At 64.0% G+C, this 16,761-nt stretch overlaps 1 protein-coding gene across 1 annotated transcript in view; it reads right to left on the bottom strand.

Annotated features, from left to right (window-relative positions):
* Positions 1–644: 644 nt before the first annotated feature.
* The window catches only part of TRIM28 (tripartite motif containing 28), a 23,762-nt gene continuing 7,645 nt past the window's right edge, over positions 645–16,761 (bottom strand). The window contains exons 5-19 of the mRNA XM_084224335.1: positions 14,179–14,295; positions 13,358–13,472; positions 12,137–12,283; positions 11,136–11,250; positions 11,004–11,056; positions 9,391–9,462; positions 9,032–9,176; positions 8,453–8,489; positions 7,550–7,609; positions 6,189–6,483; positions 4,967–5,214; positions 3,068–3,170; positions 2,906–2,980; positions 1,058–1,192; positions 645–965 (exon numbers count right to left, since the gene is read on the bottom strand). Coding sequence (XP_084080461.1) covers positions 828–965; positions 1,058–1,192; positions 2,906–2,980; positions 3,068–3,170; positions 4,967–5,214; positions 6,189–6,483; positions 7,550–7,609; positions 8,453–8,489; positions 9,032–9,176; positions 9,391–9,462; positions 11,004–11,056; positions 11,136–11,250; positions 12,137–12,283; positions 13,358–13,472; positions 14,179–14,295 — 1,855 coding nt within the window. The 3' untranslated portion in view covers positions 645–827. The remainder of the gene's footprint in view (positions 966–1,057; positions 1,193–2,905; positions 2,981–3,067; positions 3,171–4,966; positions 5,215–6,188; positions 6,484–7,549; positions 7,610–8,452; positions 8,490–9,031; positions 9,177–9,390; positions 9,463–11,003; positions 11,057–11,135; positions 11,251–12,136; positions 12,284–13,357; positions 13,473–14,178; positions 14,296–16,761) is intronic.

Below are 16,761 nucleotides of genomic sequence, written 5' to 3'. Positions count from 1 at the left end.
TTCAGGAAATCCAAGCCCTGAAATGGGAGAGAACCCAGGAAATCCGAGCCCTGAAATGGGGGGGAATCCAGGAAATCCAAACCCTGAAATGGGGCAGAATTCAGGAAATCAGAGCCCTGAAATGGGGGAGAATCCAGGAAATCCAAAAACAGAAATGGGGGAAAATTCCCAAAATCCAAACACTAAAATGAGGGAAATTCCAGGAAACCCATGCCCTGAAATGGGAGAGAACCCAGGAAATCTGAGCCCTGAAATGGGGCAGAATCCAGGAAACCCAAACCCTGAAATGGGGGAGAATCCAGGAAATTCAAATCAAGCCCTGAAATGGGGGAGAATCCTGGAAATTCAGGCACAGAAATTGGGTAGAATCCAGGAAACCCAAGCACAGAAATGGGGGGGAATCCAGGAAATCCAAACCCTGAAATGGGGCAGAACTCAGGAAATCTGAGCCCTGAAATGGAGGAGAATCCAGGAAACCCAAACCCTGAAATGGGGGAGAATCCAGGAAATCTGAGCCCTGAAATTGGGAATAATCCAGGAAACCCAAACCCTGAAATGGGGCAGAATCCAGGAAATCCAGGTCAAGTCCAGCCCAGAAATGAGGCAGAACCCAGGAGACCAAACCAGGGCTTTATTTCCCTACGTGACCCCAGGCTAACGGGGAACAGGGGCACCCCCACATCCCGGGGGGCTCTGAGGGGAACCCGAACCCGTGGGGGCAAATCAGGGTCCCGGGAGGGGAAATTGGGGTGCTGGGAGGGGAAATTGGGGTGCTGGGAGGGGAAATTGGGGTGCTGGGAGGGCTTCCATCCCCCCAGGAGGGGTGATCAGGAGCCTGGAGACACCTCCAGGGCTTCCTCGGGATCCAGCAGGAGCCTGGAGAATTTCTGGTCGCCGAAGACGGCGCTGAGGCGGCTCTCGAGGAATCGCTGCAGCCCCAGGATGGACTGGACATCCGCCTTGTCCTGGGTGGGGAAAAAGGGGAATTCCAGAGGGGCTGGAGCACCCCAAATCCCCCAGGAAGAGCCCCAGAAGAGCCCCCCCGGGGCGGCCAGACCTCGGTGAGGCGGTGGAACTGCCGCAGCAGGCGCCAGCCGTCGCGGGCGAACTCCTCGGGGCTGTGGTAGTGGGGGCTCAGCTTCTCCTGCAGCCGCGCCCGCATCAGCGTCAGGTCCATGGCGTCGCGGCCGTCCTGGGGTGGGCAGCGGGGTCAGCGGGGCCAGACGGGGCAGATCCCACACAGATCCCAAAGAGGGGCAGATCCCACACAGATCCCACCCCCTGATCCTGATCCCACCCATGATCCCACCCCCTGATCCTGATCCTACCCCCTGATCCTGATCCCACCCCCTGATCCTGATCCTACCCATGATCCCACCCCCTGATTCTGATCCCACCCCCTGATCCTGATCCCACCCATGATCCCAAACAGGGCAGACCCCACCCATGATCCCACCCCCTGATCCTGATCCCACATCCTGATCCTGATCCCACATCCTGATCCCACCCATGATCCCAAACAGGGCAGACCCCACCCATAATTCCACCCCATGGTCCCAAACAGGGCAGATCCTGCCCTAATCCCACCCAGATCCCACCCCCTGATCCTGATCCCACCCATGATCCCAAACAGGGCAGACCCCACCCATGATCCCACCCCCTGATCCTGATCCCACATCCTGATCCCACCCCCTGATCCTGATCCCACATCCTGATCCCACCCCATGATCCCAAATGGGGCAGATCCTGCCCTAATCCCATCCAGATCCCACCCCCTGATCCTGATCCCACCCCCTGATCCTGATCCCACATCCAGATCCCAAATGGGGCATAGCCCACCCATGATCTCACCCCTCATCCTGATCCTGATCCCACCCAGATTCCACTCCGATACCACCCCTGATCCTGATCCCACCCCCAATCCCAACAGGGCAGATCCCACCCCCTGATCCTGATCCCCCCCAGATCCCCCCCAGCTCCCTGCCAGGCTCCCCCTGCTCACCGGGGAGCTGATCCCACCAGGGATCCCCCCCTGATCCCACCCGGCTCATCGGGGAGCTGATCCCACCCCTGATCCCCCCCGATCCCCCCAATCCCCACCCTGCTCACTGGGGAGCTGATCCCACCCCCGATCCCACCCCTCGATCCTGATCCCACCCCTGATCCCAAAAGGGGCAGCTCCCATTCCCGATCCCCCCCAGATCCCCCCAGTCCTGCCCCACTCACTGGGGAGCTGATCCCCCCCCAGATCCCACCCCCGATCCCCCCCTGATCCCACCCCACTCACCGGGGAGCTGATCCCAACCTCCGATCCCTCCCCAGATCCCACCTCCGATCCCACCCCTGATTCCCTCCCAGATCCCCCTGCTCACCTGGGAGCTGATCCCGCCCCCCGATTCCACCCCCGATCCCCACCCTGATCCCCCCAGATCCCACCCCAGATCCCCCCAGATCCCCCTGCTCACTGGGGAGCTGATCCCACCCCCAATCCCACCCCTGTTCCCACCCCCGATCCCCCCAGATCCCACCCCCGATCCCCCCCGATCCCCCCAGATCCCACCCCTGATCCCAACCCCGATCCCACCCCTGATCCCCCCCAGATCCCACCCCCGATCCCCCCAGATCCCACCCCCGATCCCCCCAGATCCCACCCCCGATCCCAACCCAAATCCCACCCCTGATCCCACCCCCAATCCCCCCCAGATCCCCCCCTGATCCCCCCAAATCCCACCCCCGATCCCACCTCTGATCCCCCAAATCCCACCCCCGATCCCACCTCTGATCCCCCCAGATCCCACCTCTGATTCCCCCAGATCCCACACCAGATCCCACCTCTGATCCCACCAGATCCCACCCCCGATCCCCCCCGATCCCACCCCGATCCCCCCTTGTTTCCCCCGCTCACCGGGGAGCTGCAGAGGCGCTGCAGGGGCCGGCAGGGCTCGTGGCACAGCAGCTCCAGCAGGACGAACTCGCAGCGCTGCGGGGTCGGGGTCGGGGTCGGGATCCCGAGGAGGATCCCAGGGGATCCCCGGGATCGATCCCAGCGGGATCAGCCCGGCCTCACCTGCTGGTCCTGGGGGCTCAGCTTCAGCGCGGGGCCCGGCTCCGGCTGCGGCTCCGGCAGCGGCGGGGGCAGCTCCTGGCACAGCAAACACGTCCACTCGGGGCTGCGGGGTGCAGTGGGTGTCAGGAGCGGGATCGGGAACGGGAATTGGGAATGGGAATTGGGAATGGGGAACACGTCCACTCGGGGCTGCGGGGGTACAGCAGGCATCAGGACAGGGATTGGGAACGGGGATTGGGAATGGGAATGGGGAACACGTCCACTCGGGGCTGCGGGGCACAGAGGGTGTCAGGATCGGGAAATGGGAACGGGGATCGGGAATTGGGAATGGGGAACACGTCCACTCGGGGCTGTGGGGTGCAGCAGGCGTCACGACCGGGATTGGGAACGGGGATCGGGAATTGGGAACGGGGATCAGGAATTGGGAACAGGGATTGGGAACAGGGATGGGGATTGGGAATGGGGAACACATCCACTCGGGGCTGCAGGGGTGCAGCGGGGCGTCAGGAGCAGGATCGGGAACGGGGATCGGGAATTGGGAACGGGGATGGGGATTGGGAATGGGGATCAGGAATTGGGAACAGGAATTGAGAATGGGGATCGGGAATTGGGAATGGGGAACACGTCCACTCGGGGCTGCAGGGGCACAGGGGGTGTCAGGACAGGGATCAGGAATTGGGATTGGGAATTGGGAACGGGGAACACGTCCACTCGGGGCTGCAGGGGTGCTGTGGGGCGTCAGGACCGGGATTGGGAATTGGGAACGGGGATGGGGATTGGGAATGGGGACTGGGAATTGGGAACAGGAATTGGGAATGGGGATGGGGATTGGGAATGGGAATTGGGAATGGGGAACACGTCCACTCGGGGCTGCGGGGGTACAGCAGGCATCAGGACCGGGATCGGGAACAGGGATCAGGAATTGGGAATGGGGATCGGGAATTGGGAACGGGGATCGGGAATTGGGAATGGGGAACACGTCCACTCGGGGCTGCGGGGGCACAGGGGGCATCAGGACGGGGATCGGGAACGGGAATTGGGAATTGGGGATTGGGAACGGGGATCAGGATCGGGGGAACGGGGAACAGGAACGGGGACCAGGAACAGGGATTGGGAACAGGGATCGGGAACAGGAATGGGGGAACGGGAATGAGGAACATGTCCACTCGGGGCTGCGGGGGCGCAGCAGGGCGTCAGGAGAGGCATTGGGAACGAGGAACGGGGGAACAGGGATCGGGATCGGGGGAACAGGGATCGGGAATGGGGATGGGGGAACGGGGATCAGGAATGGGGATCGGGGATGGGGGAACGGGGATCGGGAATGGGGATCGGGGATGGGGGAACGGGGATCGGGAATGGGGATCGGGGATGGGGATTGGGAACAGGAATGGTCAGGAACGGGGATCAGGATCAGGGATCAGGAATGGGGGAACGGGGATGGGGGAATGGAGATCGGGAATGGGGGAAAGGGAACAGGGGAACGGGGATTGGGAACGGGGCATCGGGAATGAGGGAAAGGGAACAGGGGAACAGGTGCTGTGTCCCCTCCCCGGTGCCGTGTCCCCTCCCCGTGGCAGATCCCGGTGCCGTGTCCCCTCCCTGGTGCCGTGTCCCCTCCCCTCCCTGTGTCCCCTCCCTCCCCGTGTCCCCATCCCGGTGCCGTGTCCCCATCCCGGTGCCGTGTCCCCTCCCCGGTCCCCGTGTCCCCTCCCCGATGCCGTATCCCCTCCCCGTGTCCCCATCCCGGTGCCGTCTCCCCTCCCCGGTGCCATGTCCCCTCCCCTCCCCGTGTCCCCATCCCGGTGCCGTGTCCCCATCCCGGTGCCGTGTCCCCTCCCCGTGTCCCCTCCCCGGTGCCGTGTCCCCTCCCTCCCCGTGTCCCCTCCCCGTGTCCCCTACCTGGGCACGTCCTGCAGCGCGGGCAGGTGGCAGTGCAGGTGGAAGCAGCGCTGGCAGCGGTCGCACATCACCACGGCCCCGGCCTGGCCGCACACGCGGCAGCACGAGACCCCCGGGAGCCCCCCCGGGAGCCCCCCCGGGGCAGGGTCGGGGCCCGGGGCAGGGCCCGGCTCCCCCGGGGCAGGGGGCAGCAGCCCCACGGGTTTGGTGTCCCCGGTGTCACCGATGGGCGACTCCTGCTGCTCCTCCTGCCAGGGGGGACACGGTCAGGGCAGGGGACAGGGACAGGGGACAGGGGACAGGGACACGGTCAGGGCAGGGGACAGGGACAGGGTCAGGGGACAGGGGCAGGAGACAGGGATAGAGACAGGGACAGGGGACAGGAATAGAGACAGGGACAGGGGACAGGGCAGGGGACAGGGACAGGGGACAGGGACAGGGTCAGGGTCAGGGGACAGGGATAGAGACAGGGACAGGGGACAGGGCAGGGGACAGGGACAGGGGACAGGGACAGGGTCAGGGGACATGGTCAGGACAGGGGACAGGGACAGGGGACAGGACAGGGCAGGGGACAGGGACAGGGGACACAGGGCAGGGGACAGGAACAGGGATAGAGACAGGGACAGGGGACAGGGACAGGGCAGGGGACAGGGACAAGGGACAGGGCAGGGGACAAGGACAAGGGACAGGGCAGGGGACAGGGACAGGGACAGGGATAGAGACGGGGACAGGGACAAGGTCAGGGCAAGGGACAGGGACAGGGATAGAGACAGGGACAGGGATAGAGACAAGGACAGGGACAGGGACAGGGATAGAGACAGGGACAGGGTCAGGGGACAGAGATAGAGACAGGGACAGGGGACAGGGCAGGGGACAGGGACAGGGTCAGGAACAGGGTCAGGGACAGGGGACAGGGACAGGGCAGGGGACAGGGGACACAGGGCAGGGGACAGGGACAGGCTCGAGGACAGGATTAGGGGACAGGGCAGGGCAGGAGACAAGGACAGAGACAGGGGACATGGTCAGGGACACAGGGGACACAGTCAAGGACAGGAGACAGGGACAGGAGACATGGTTGGGGACAGGGGACATGGTGAGGGACAGGGGACAGGGACAGGCTCGAGGACAGGGTTAGGGGACAGGGGACACAGTGAGGGCAGGGGACACTGGAGGGGGATGGGAAGGGGGACAGAGATGGGGAGGGGACACGGGCGTCACTCACCTTGACAAGCAGAGCTCCATGCGGCTGCACCGTCCCCTCTGTCCCCTCTGTCCCCTGGGCTGTCCCCTGGGCTGTCCCCTGGGCTGTCCCCTCTGTCCCCTCGGCTGTCCCCTGCTCGATGACGATCAGGCTGAACTCCTGTGCCGAGGGCCCCGGGAAGATGCGGAACACGGGCGGCTGTGCCGGGTCCAGCTCCAGGTCCAGCTCCAGGCGCTCCAGGCTCACCCGCGGCTGCTTGGGGAGCCGGGGGGCCCCCAAACTCGGGGGGCTGCCCTGGGCCTCGGGGGGTCCCCTCCTGGGGGACAGAGGGGTCACACAGGGGCCCCAAAACCTCTGAGAGGGGATCCTGGGGGACAGCGGAGTCACATGGGGGGCCCCGAAACTCGGGGGGCTGCCCTGGGCCTCGGGGGGGCCCCTCCTGGGGGACAGAGGGGTCACCTGGGGGGCCCCGAAACTCGGGGGGCCCCTCCTGGGGGACAGCGAGGTCACACGGGGACCCCAAAACTCGGGGGGTCCTCCTGGGGGACAGCGGGGTCACCTGGGGGGGCCTCAAAACTCAGGGGACCCCTCCTGGGGGACAGCGGGGTCACACGGGGACCCCAAAACTCCAGGGGGGATCCTGGGGGACAGAGGGGTCACCTGGGGACCCTAAAATTCGGGGGGGGATCTTGGGAGATCGGGGGGCTGGGGGTCCCTGAGAGCTCTGGGACAGCGGGACAAGGGACAGGGGGACAAGGGACAGGGACAAGGCTGGGGAGGGTTGGGGACAGGGGACAGGGACAGTGACAAGGCTGGGGAAGGTTGGGGACAGGGACAGGGACAGTGACAAGGCTGGGGAGGGTTGGGGACAGTGACAAGGCTGGGGAGGGTTGGGGACAGTGACAAGGCTCAGGGGGACATTGACAGTGACAAGGTTGAAGACAGGGGACAGGGACATTCTGGACAAGGCTGGGGAGAGTTGGGGACAGTGACAGTGACAGTGACAGTGACAAGGCTGGGGAGGGTTGGGGACAGGGGACAGGGACAGTGACAGGGCTAGAGAGGGCTGGGGACAGGGGACAATGACAGTGACAAGGCTGGGGAGGGTTGGGGACAGGGACAATGACAAGGCTGGGGAGGGTTGGGGACAGTGACATTGACAAGGCTCAGGGGGACAGTGACAGTGACAAGGCTGGGGAGGGCTGGGGACAGGGGACAGGGACGGGGGGTCCTGGCACAGGGGGACCCCAGGACAGGGGACAGGGACATCCTGGCCAAGGGACAGGTCAGGAGGGGCTGCAGGTGGCCCTGGCTAGGGTGACAGGTGACAAGGGACAGAGCGGTGCCAGGGTCCCTCCTCCCCTCCCCCACTCTCTAATTACCGCTTAATGAGCAGCGTCTTAACGAGCTTCTCCTCCCGCGGGGAACTGCCGGGGTCCCTCCTGCACAGGGGACAGGGGACAGGGGACAGGGTCACCCGGGGACAGGGGACAGGGGACAGGGTCACCCCTGGGACAGGGTCACCCTGGGACAGGGGACAGGGGACAGGGTCACCTCTGGGACAGGGGACAGGGTCAGCCAGGGACAGGGGACAGGGTCAGCCAGGGACAGGGGACAGGGGACAGGGTCACCCAGGGACAGAGGACAAGGAACAGGGGACAGGGGACAGGGTCACCCAGGGACAGGGGACAAGGAACAGGGGACAGGGTCACTCCTGGGACAGGGGACAGGGTCACCTCTGGGATATGGGACAGGGGACAGGTGTTACCCTGGGACAGGGGACAGGGTCACCCGGGGACAGGGGACAGTGTCACCCCTGGGATAAGGGACAGGGTCACCCTGGGACAGGGGACAGGGGACATGGGACAGTGTCACCCCTGGGACAGGGGACAGGGTCACCTCTGGGACAGGGTCACCCTGGGACAGGGGACAGGGGACATGGGACAGGGTTACCCTGGGACAGGGGACAGGAGACAGGGTCACCCTGGGACAGGGGACAGGGGACAGGGTCACTCTGGGACAGGGGACAGGGTCACCCGGGGACAGGGGACAGGGTCACCTGGGGACAGGGGACAGGGTCACCCTGGGATGGGACAGTGTCACCCCAGGATAAGGGACAGGGGACAGGGTCACCCTTGGGACAGGGGACAGGGTCACCCTGGGACAAGGGACAGCACAGGAGTGACAAGGGACAGGAGGGACCAGGACGGGGGTGACAAGGGACAGGGGGATCCCAGGGGTGGCAGGGGGTGACAAGGGACAGTGACACCGCCCTCCCCACTCACGTCCTGCCTCCGGTGACGCCGTTCTCAGGGCTGGTGGCTGGTGACAAACGCCAGTCAGGGACTGCCTGTGGCTGTCCCCTTGTCCCCATCCCCTGTCCCCTCCCCGTGTCCCTGTCCCCTTGTCCCCATCCCCTGTCCCCTCCCGTGTCCCTGTCCCCTTGTCCCCATCCCCTGTCCCCTCCCGTGTCCCCATCCCCTGTCCCCCTGTCCCCTCCCGTGTCCCTGTCCCTGTGTCCCCTCCCTTGTCCCCTGTCCCCTCCCATCCCCATCCCCTGTCCCTATGTCCCCACCCCCTGTCCCCCCTGTCCCCTGCCCATCCCCTGTCCCCTCCCATGTCCCCCTGTCCCCTCCCCATCCCCTGTCCCCTCCCCTGTCCCCCTGTCCCCTCCCCATCCCCTGTCCCCTCCCATGTCCCCCCTGTCCCCTCCCCTGTCCCCCTGTCCCCTCCCGTGTCCCTGTCCCTGTGTCCCCTGTCCCCTCCCATCCCCATCCCCATCGCCTGTCCCCGTGTCCCCTCCCCTGTCCCCTCCCCTGTCCCCCTGTCCCCCTGTCCCCCTGTCCCCTCCCCTGTCCCCTCACCCGGCTCGGGGCTCGGGGCTGGCTCCAGGGGGGGAGGTGACAGCCGTGGGGGAGGTGACAGCTGGGGGGGAGGTGACAGCTGGGGGGGACCCTGCAGGAGCAGCTCCGGTGTCACCTGGCCCCCCGTCACCACCTGGGGGTGGCCCTGCAGGACAGGACAGGGGGAGGGGACATCAGGGGCTGGCACCCCCAGAATGTCCCCAGGTACCTGCAAGGTGGGGGAGGGGACATCGGGGGAGGGGTGGGGACATCACAGGGGGGGTGGCACCCCCAGAATGTCCCCCGGGTACCTGCGGGGACATGGGGGAGGGGTGGGGACATCACAGGGGGGGTGGCACCCCCAGAATGTCCCCGGGTACCTGCGAGGTGGGGGAGGGGCCGCGGGGGGGGGCTCTGCGAGAGGGGGAGGGGCGGCTCCGAGATGATGGTGCCTGGAGGGGGGGGAGGGGGTCAGGGGACACTGCGGTCCCCTAACCCCCTGTGTCACTTGTCACCCCCTCCCTGTCACCCCCTGTCCCCTGTCACCCCCCCTTGTCACCCCCCTCCCTGACCCCCCTTGTCACCCCCCCCCGTCACCCCCTGTCCCTTGTCACCCCCCTCCCTGTCACCCCCCCCGTCACCCCCTCCCTCACCCCCCTTGTCCCTTGTCACCCCCCTCCCTGTCACCCCCCTTGTCTCTTGTCACCCCCCCGACCCCCCTTGTCCCTTGTCACCCCTTCCCTGGGACATCCTTTCCCCAGTCACCCCCTGTTCCCTGTCACCCCCTCCCTGTCACACCTTTTCCCTTGTCACACCCTCCCTGTCACCCCCCGTCCCTTGTCACCCCCTCCCCGTCACCCCCCTGTCCCTTGCCACCCCCTCCCTGTCACCCCCTGTCACTGCCACTCTCAGCCCTCCTGTCCTTTGTCACCCCATGCCCTTGTCCCTTGTGTCCCTGTCCCCTGGTGTCCCCCTGGCTGTCCCCCCATTGTCCCCCACTGTCCCCTCAGTGTCCCCAGTGTCCCCCCAGCTGTCCCTCACTGTCCCCTCACTGTCCCCCCCCAGTGTCCCCATTGTCCCCCTCACCGAAGCTCTGGGCTCTCTAGGTCCATCCCTGCAGGTTCCACTGTCCCCCTCAGTGTCCCCACTGTCCCCTCAGTGTCCCAGCTGTCCCCCCAGTGTCCCCAGCTGTCCCCAGAGGTCCCCTCAGTGTCCCCAGCTGTCCCTCACTGTCCCCCCAGTATCCCAGCTGTCCCCCAGATGTCCCCACTGTTCCCTCAGTGTCCCCATCGTCCCCCCAGTGTCCCAACTGTCCCCAGTGTCCCCAGCTGTCCCCTCACTGTCCCCTCAGTGTCCCAGCTGCCCCCCATTGTCCCCCCAGTGTCCCCCAGTGTCCCCTCAGTGTCCCCACTGTCCCCAGTGTCCCCAGCTGTCCCCCACTGTCCCCAGTGTCCCCAGCTGTCCCCTCAGTGTGCCAGCTGTCCCCAGTGTCCCCAGCTGTCCCCAGTGTCCCCAGCTGTCCCCTCAGTGTCCCCACTGTCCCCTCAGTGTCCCCATTGTCCCTTCACCAAAGCTCTGGGCACTCCGGGTCCATCCCTGCAGGTCCCATTGTCCCCTCAGTGTCTCAGCTGTCCCCAGTGTCCCCCCAGTGTCCCCACTGTCCTCAGCTGTCCCCAGTGTCCCCTCAGTGTCCCCAGCTGTCCCCCCAGTGTCCCCACTGTCCCCTCAGTGTCCCCTCAGTGTCCCCACTGTCCCCTCAGTGTCCCCTCAGTGTCCCCTCAGTGTCCCCAGTGTCCCCTCACTGAAGCTCTGGGCGCTCCGTGTCCATTCCTGCAGGTCCCACTGGAACCGCAGTGTCCCCACTGTCCCCTCAGTGTCCCCAGCTGTCCCCCCAGTGTCCCAGTGTCCCCAGTGTCCCCTCAGTGTCCCCACTGTCCCCTCAGTGTCCCCAGCTGTCCCCAGTGTCCCCCCAGTGTCCCCAGTGTCCCCTCACCGAAGCTCTGGGCGCTCCGTGTCCATCCCTGCAGGTCCCACTGGAACCGCAGTGTCCCCACTGTCCCCCCAGCTGTCCCCAGTGTCCCCAGCTGTCCCCTCAGTGTCCCCAGTGTCCCCAGTGTCCCCTCACCGAAGCTCTGGGCGCTCCGTGTCCATCCCTGCAGGTCCCACTGGAACCGCAGCTCCCCCTGCGGCTCGGGGGGCTCCAGGGGCACCCCCAGGGCCCCCAGCAGCTGTGCCTGCACCTGGGGACATTGGGGACATTGGGGACACTGACACCCCCAGGGCCCCCAGCAGCTGTGCCTGCACCTGGGGACATTGGGGACACATTGGGGACATTGGGGACATCAGGGGGACAATGACACCCCCAGGGCCCTCAGCAGCTGTGCCTGCACCTGGGGACATTGGGGACATTGGGGACATCGGGGACATCAGGGGGACACTGACACCCCCAGGGCCCCCAGCAGCTGCGCCTGCACCCGGGGACATTGGGGACATTGGGGACACATTGGGGACATTGGGGACATCAGGGGGACACTGACACCCCCAGGGCCCCCAGCAGCTGTGCCTGCACCTGGGGACATTGGGGACATTGGGGACATCAGGGGGACACTGACACCCCCAGGGCTCCCAGCAGCTGTGCCTGCACCTGGGTACACATTGGGGACATTGGGGACACCAAGGGAACACCAGGGGACACCAGGGGACACCGGGGACATCATGGAGCAGGAAATGGGGCTGGCCCCACTCTGAGGGCAGAGTCACAGCCACAAAGGCCACAAGTGTCCCCAAGTGCCACCCCCACCCTGGGGGGTCTCCAGAGGGGTCCCTGGGGTATTTGGGGTTCCCTGGGGGTCCCTGAGGGGGTTCCCGGGGTATTTTGGGGTTCCCTGGGGGTCCCTGGGGGGATTCCCGGGGTATTTGGGGGGTTCCCTGGGGGTCCCTGGGGTATTTGGGGTTCCCGTGGTATTTTGGGGTTCCCTGGGGGTCCCTGGGGTATTTTGGGGTTCCCTGGGGGTTCCCTGAGGGGGTCCCCGGGGTATTTTGGGGTTCCCTGAGGGGGTCCCCAGGGTATTTTGGGGTTCCCTGGGGGGGTCCCCGGGGTATTTTGGGGTTCCCAATCCCCCTCACCAGCCTCCTGGAGAGCAGCAGGGCGGTGCCGTGCCGGCCGTGCAGCGCGCGGGCCCCGAAGCGCAGCACGTGCTCCTGCTGGCGGCGCGCCCGGCTCAGCGCCCGGCACTGCCGCTCCAGCCGCTGCCGCCGGCCCTCGGTGACACGCTGGGGACACGGGGACAGGGGTGTCACCACAGGGAGGGACACAGCAGGGACAGGGGGGTGACACCGGGGTGGACACAGGGACAGGGGTGTCACAGCAGGGACAGGGCTGGGGCTGCACACCGGCACTGCCGCTCCAGCCGCTGCCGCCGGCCCTCGGTGACACACTGGGGACACGGGGACAGGGGTGTCACAGCAGGGACAGGGGGGTGACACCGGGGAGGGACAGGGCTGGGGCTGCACACCGGCACTGCCGCTCCAGCCGCTGCCGCCGGCCCTCGGTGACACGCTGGGGACACGGGGACAGGGGTCACACTGTGGAGGGACACAGTGGGGGACAGCGGGGTCACACTGGGGAGGGGACACAGTGGGGGACAGTGGGGTCACACTGGGGAGGGGACACAGGGACAGGGATCACACCGAGGGGGACACAGGGACAGGGGTCACACCGAGGGGGACACAGGGACAGGGGTCACACCGAGGGGGACACAGGGACAGGGGTCACACCGTGGGGGGACACAGCAGGGTGACACCAGGGAGAGGCAGGGCTGGGGGTGCAAACCAGCTCCAGCTGCTGCCGCCGGCCCTCGGTGACACGCTGGGGACACAGGGACAGGGCGGGGCTGGGGACAGGGGGACAGCGCGAGGTGGGGACAGGGGGACAGCGCGAGGTGGGGACACGGGGACAGGGCGGGGCTGGGGACACGGGGACAGGGCAGGGTGGGGACACAGGGACAGGGCGGGGCTGGGGACAGGGGGACAGGGCAGGGTGGGGACAGGGGGACAGGGCAGGGCTGGGGACAAGGCAGGGTGGGGACACGGGGACAGGGCAGGGCTGGGGACACGGGGACAGCGTGGGGTGGGGACACAGGGACAGGGCAGGGGTGGGGAGAGGGTGGGGCTGGGGACAGGGGGACAGGGCAGGGTGGGGACACAAGGACAGGGCAGGGGTGGGGACAGGGGGACAGGGCAGGGCTGGGGACAGGGGGACAGGGCAGGGTGGGGACACGGGGACAGGGCGGGGCTGGGGACACGGGGACAGGGCAGGGTGGGGACACGGGGGTGGCACGGGCTCACCTGGACGTCGCCCACCAGGGCCTGGGCGCGCTTGTTGAGCTCGCGCATCACCTGCAGGATGGCCAGCTTCACCTCCACCTGCAGCCGCTGCTGCGCGTCCGACACCCGCCGCGAGCTGGGACACGGGGACAGTGGGGACACAGGGGACACTCAGGGACAGCAGGGACACTCAGGGGACAGCAGGGGACAGAGGGGACACTCAGGGGACAGAGGGGACACTCAGCAGAGGACCGCAGGGGACATGGGGACACTCAGCAGGGGACAGCAGGGACACTCAGGGGACAGCAAGGGACACTCAGGGAACCCTCGGGTGACAGCAAGGGACAGCAGGGGACACAGGGGACACGTGGGGGGCAGGAGGGGACACACAGGGACACACAGGGGACACTCAGTGACACTCAGGGACACTCAGGTGATACTCAGGGACACTGACCAGGCGTGCAGCTGGCGGGCGCGGCGCTGCAGCTCGCGGTGCCGCTCGGCCAGGCGCTGCAGCAGCGCAGAGAGCAGCGAGCGCTGGGGAGGGGATGGGGGGGGGGGGGGGTACACAGGGACACTCAGGGACACTCAGTGACACTCAGGTGACACTCAGGGACACTCAGGGACACTCAGTGACACTCAGGGGACACTCAGTGACACTGACCAGGCGTGCAGCTGGCGGGCGCGGCGCTGCAGCTCGCGGTGCCGCTCAGCCAGGCCTGCAGCAGCGCAGAGAGCAGCGAGCGCTGGGGAGGGGACATGGGGACAGGGACACACAGGGACACTCAGGGACACTCAGGGACACTCAGGTGACACTCAGGGACACTCAGGGACACACTGACCAGGCGTGCAGCTGGCGGGCACGGCGCTGCAGCTCGCGGTGCCGCTCGGCCAGGCGCTGCAGCAGCGCAGAGAGCAGTGAGCGCTGCTGGAGCACGGCCTGGGCCACGGGCTGCCAGCTGGGGAGGGGGAATTGGGGGAGAAATGGGGGGAGTGGGGGGAAATGGGGGGAATGGGGGGAAATGGGGGGGAAATGGGGGGGAAATGGGGAGAAATGGGGGGGAAATGGGGGGGGTAATGTGGGGAAATGGGGGGAAATGGGGGGTGCAAATGGGAGGGAATGTGGGGAAAAATGGGAATGTGGGGGAAACATGGGGGGAATGTGGGGGAAAACATGGGGAAATGGGGGGAAATGGGGGGAGAAAAGGGGGGAAACATGGGGGGAAATGGAGGGAATGTGGGGGGAAAATGTGGGGGAAAATGGGGGAGAATGGGGGAGAAATGGGGGGAGAAATGGGGGGAAATGGGGGGAAATGGGGGGAAAATGGGGGGAAATGGGGGGGAAATGTGGGGAAAAATGGGGGGGAAATGGGGGAGAAATGGGGGAAACATGGGGGGGAAATGGAGGGAGGGAATGTGGGGGGATGTGGGGGGGAATGGGGGGAGAAATGGGGGGAATGTGGGGGAAAATGGGGGGGGAATGGGGAAAAGGGGGAAAAATGGGGGGAGTGTGGAGGAAACATGGGGGGAATGTGGGGGAAAATATGGGGGAAATAGGAAAATGGGGGGAAAATGGGGGGAAATGGGGGGAAATGGGGGGGGAATGTAGGGGAATGTGGGGAAATGGAGGGGGGAAAAATGGGGGGAGAAATGGGGGGGAATGGGGGGGAAATGGGGGGAGAAATGGGGGGGAAATGGGGGGAATGGGGAGAAATGGGGGGAAGTGTGGGGAAATGTGGGGAAATGGGGGAGAAATGGGGGGAAATGGGGGGGAAATGGGGGGAAATGGAGGGGGAAACGAGGGGAAAATGTGGGGAAATAGGGGAAAAATGGGAGGGAATGGGGGAAAAATGGGAGGGAATGGGGGGGAGAAATGGGGGGGATGGGGAAAAATGGGGGAAAAGGGGGGGAAAGGTGGGGGTAAAATGGGGGGAATGGGGGGAGTGTTGGGAATGTGGGGGGCAGATGGGGGAAAATGGGGGAAACGGGGAAATGGGGAAAAATGGGGGGGGGAAGGGGGGAAACAGGGGGAAATGGGGAAAAAATGGGGGAAAAGGGGGGGAAATGGGGGGAAAAGGGGAAAAATGGGGGAAATTGTGAAAAATGGGGGGGAAAGGGGGGGAAAGGGGGGGAAATGGGGGGAATGTGGGAAAAACGGGGGAAATGTGGGAATGGGGGGGAATGGGGGAAAAATGGGGGGAAAAGGGGGAAAAATGGGGGGAAAAGGGGGAAAACGTGGGAATGGGGGGGAATGTGGGAAAAATGGGGGGGAAAGGGGGAAAAATGGGGGGAATGGGGAAAAAATAGGGGAAAATGGGGGGAAAATGGGGGAAATGGGGAAAAATGGGGGAAAAGGGGGGGAATGTGGGAAAAATGGGGGGAAAAGGGGGAAAATGTGGGAATGGGGGGGAATGTGGGGGGAAATGGGGGGGAAGGGAAAAAAGAGGGGGAAAGTGGGGGAAATGAGGAAGAATGGGAAGAAAGAAGGGGAGGAATGGGGAAAATGGGAAGAAAAGGGGGAGAAATGGGAAAAACATAGGGAAAACAGGGAAAACATGGGGGAAAATGGGGGAAAACATGGGGAAAATGGGGATAAAGGGAAAAATGAGAAAAAAGGGAAATGGAGGAAAACATTGGGGGGAAATGGGAGAAAAGTGGGAAAAAGAAAAAGGGGAAAATGAAAAATAGGGAAAGAAAATGGGGAAAAAATGAGAAAAGTGGGAAAAAGGAAAAGGGGAAAATGAAAAATGGGGAAAGGAAAATGGAAAAAGGAAAATAGGAAAAGGAAAATGGGAAAAGGAAAAATGTGAAAGGAAAATGGAAAAAGGAAAAATGGGAAAAGGAAAAATGGGAAAAAATGAGAAAAGTGGGAAAAAAACCGCAGGAAGCTCGTTAGCTAATTAGCAATAAAGTAATTAACTCTTCTCATTAGGCATCCCCCGTCTCATTAACTCAGTGCATTGTTTTAGCTAATGAGGTGCCCCAGGTCACAGAGTCTGGCATCCTTAATTACGTTAATGAGGTTAATTACGTTAATTACATTAATGACATTAATTATGTTAATTACATTAATTATGTTAAAGACATAAATGACATTAATGACGTCGCATCTGACCCCACAGAAACGCTGCTGGCTCAGTCATTAACGCCATTCATGATGAAGTGAGCTAATTAATGAGGTAATCAAGCTAATTAAATATCAAGCCATTCATGATGAAGTGAGCTAATTAATGAGGCAATCAAGCTAATTAAATATCAAGCCATTCATGATGAAGTGAGCTAATTAATGAGGTAACCAAGCTAATTAAATATCAAACCATTCATGATGAAGTGAGCTAATTAATGAGGCAATCAAGCTAATTAAATATCAAGCCATTCATGATGAAGTGAGCTAATTAATGAGGTCATCAAGCTAATTAAATATC

This window comes from Fringilla coelebs, assembly GCF_963513975.1.
Source record: "Fringilla coelebs genome assembly, chromosome: 36".
Classification (NCBI taxonomy): Eukaryota; Metazoa; Chordata; class Aves; order Passeriformes; family Fringillidae; genus Fringilla; species Fringilla coelebs.
This window is presented reverse-complemented; position numbering and strand designations above follow the sequence as displayed.